The sequence below is a fragment of the Carlito syrichta genome, unplaced genomic scaffold (genome assembly GCF_000164805.1).
Source record: "Carlito syrichta isolate Samal-C Ts95f unplaced genomic scaffold, Tarsius_syrichta-2.0.1 Scaffold312061, whole genome shotgun sequence".
NCBI classification, from domain to species: domain Eukaryota; kingdom Metazoa; phylum Chordata; class Mammalia; order Primates; family Tarsiidae; genus Carlito; species Carlito syrichta.
In genome coordinates this window covers 36,836-38,536 of record NW_007256157.1, presented here as the reverse complement: position 1 = coordinate 38,536, position 1,701 = coordinate 36,836, and the positions used below count along the sequence as shown (strand labels likewise).

General features: G+C 54.3%; 1 protein-coding gene across 5 annotated transcripts in view; it reads left to right on the top strand.

Moving 5' to 3' along the window:
- The first annotated feature begins 305 nt into the window (after positions 1-305).
- The window catches only part of L3MBTL2 (L3MBTL2, polycomb repressive complex 1 subunit), a 26,858-nt gene continuing 25,462 nt past the window's right edge, over positions 306-1,701 (top strand). For all 5 annotated transcript variants that reach the window (XM_008069473.2, XM_008069471.2, XM_008069470.2 and 2 more), the window contains exon 1: positions 306-478. In XM_008069473.2, the coding sequence (XP_008067664.1) occupies positions 455-478 (24 nt within the window). In that variant the 5' untranslated portion in view covers positions 306-454. The remainder of the gene's footprint in view (positions 479-1,701) is intronic.

Sequence of the window (1,701 nt, the reverse complement as noted above, 5' to 3'; positions counted from 1 at the left end):
TTCCAGCTTCTGAGTTGGAAATGAGTCCCTCTGCTGGGCATCCCGGGACAAGGACGTCTTACATTTCTAACCCGAGAGTGTGAGGTTATTCTTGGAGGCTGCCACAGTGACTGGCTATCGTGGATGCTCAATAATCGTTCAGTGAAGAATAGGATCGAGGTCGGTGTAATTAGAACCTGGGGGGTTTCCATAGCGCCCCTGGATTTTCATGTCACTATGGAAACGCCCCCACCCTGCGCACCCGTGGGGAACTACAAGTCCCACAACCGCCTGCGGCTTCCCGGTCCCGGGGCCGAGAGGGGAGCGGACGGGCACGGAACGGGCTTTTCCTCTTTCCTGCAGCGTGATTGGTCCCTGGCTCAGGGAAGTGGCCAATGACTGCGCTTGGAGAGAGCGGCGAGGCCAACATGGCTTCCTGCACCTGGTGACGGTCGGAGAAACCGAGTTAGGTCTCATGGAGAAGCCCCGGGGTATTGAGGTGAGAGGGAGAGGATTTAGCGCGACTGGGAAGGGGATTCCTCAGGAGCTTTCTTACTTTAGCCTTTTAGCGATGTCTTGGGGGCTGGAGATTGGAGGGATGGATAAACTGAGGTAGTTAAAACTGAGCCGGGGCCAGAGGCGCTTCACGTCCACTTTTGCTGCCCTACCGCTGGGGCCTACGTCGGCGAGGAGATCAGGGAACTGCCGCCCCTGGCCTGTTGGAAGTGGATATGAATTCAAGATTTTTCTTTTCCTTTTTTTTTTTGAGTCGGGTCTCACTCTTGCCCATGCTGGCGTGCAGTGGCAAGATCACGGCTCACCGCAGTCTCCACCTCCTGGGGCTCAGGCAGACCAGAATTCTGCCTCAGCCTTCTGAGTAGGTTGGGACTACAGGCGCGCGCCACCACTCCTGGCTAATTTTTAAATTTTTTTGTAGAGACGAGATTTCACTATTTTGCTTAGACTGGTCTCGAACTCCTGGGTTTAAGCAGACCTCCCGCCTCGGCCTCCCAAACTGCTGGGATTACGGGCGTGAACCACCACACCCTGCCTGGGTTCGGGATTTGAGAGCCCCTGAATCTTTGTCCTCCTTGTCTCATGGTCGTATTCTTTTTTTTTTTTTTTGAGTTGGAATCTCACTCTGTTACCCAGACTAGAGTGCAGTGGCCGCTCACGGCCACTGGAGCCTCGACCTGCTGGGCTCCGGCGATCCTTCCACCTCAGCTTTCCAAGTAGCTGGAACTACAGTCGCGCGCTACCACGCCTGGCTAATTTTTATTTATTTATTTATTTATATATTTTATTTTTTTGAATTGGAGTCTCACTCTGTCGCCCAGACTGGAGTGCAGTGGCCGCTCCCGGCCACCGCAGCCTCGACCTGCTGGGCTCTGGTGATCCTTCCGCCTCAGCCTCTGAGTAGCTGGAATTACAGGCATGCGCTACCACACCCGGCTGATTTTTTGATTTATTGTAGAGATGAGGTCTCGCTGCCCAGGCGGGTCTCGAACCCGCGGGCTCAGGCAATACGCTCACCTCTGCCTACCAAAGGTGCGGGATTACAGGCTGAGCCACCGAGCCCGGCTTTATTTTTATTTTTATTTATTTATTTTTTTTTGAGTTGGAATCTCACTCTGTCGCCCAGACTGGAGTGCAGCGACCGCTCCCGGCCACCGCAGCCTCGACCTGCTGGGCTCCGGTGATCCTTCCACCTCATCCTTTCAA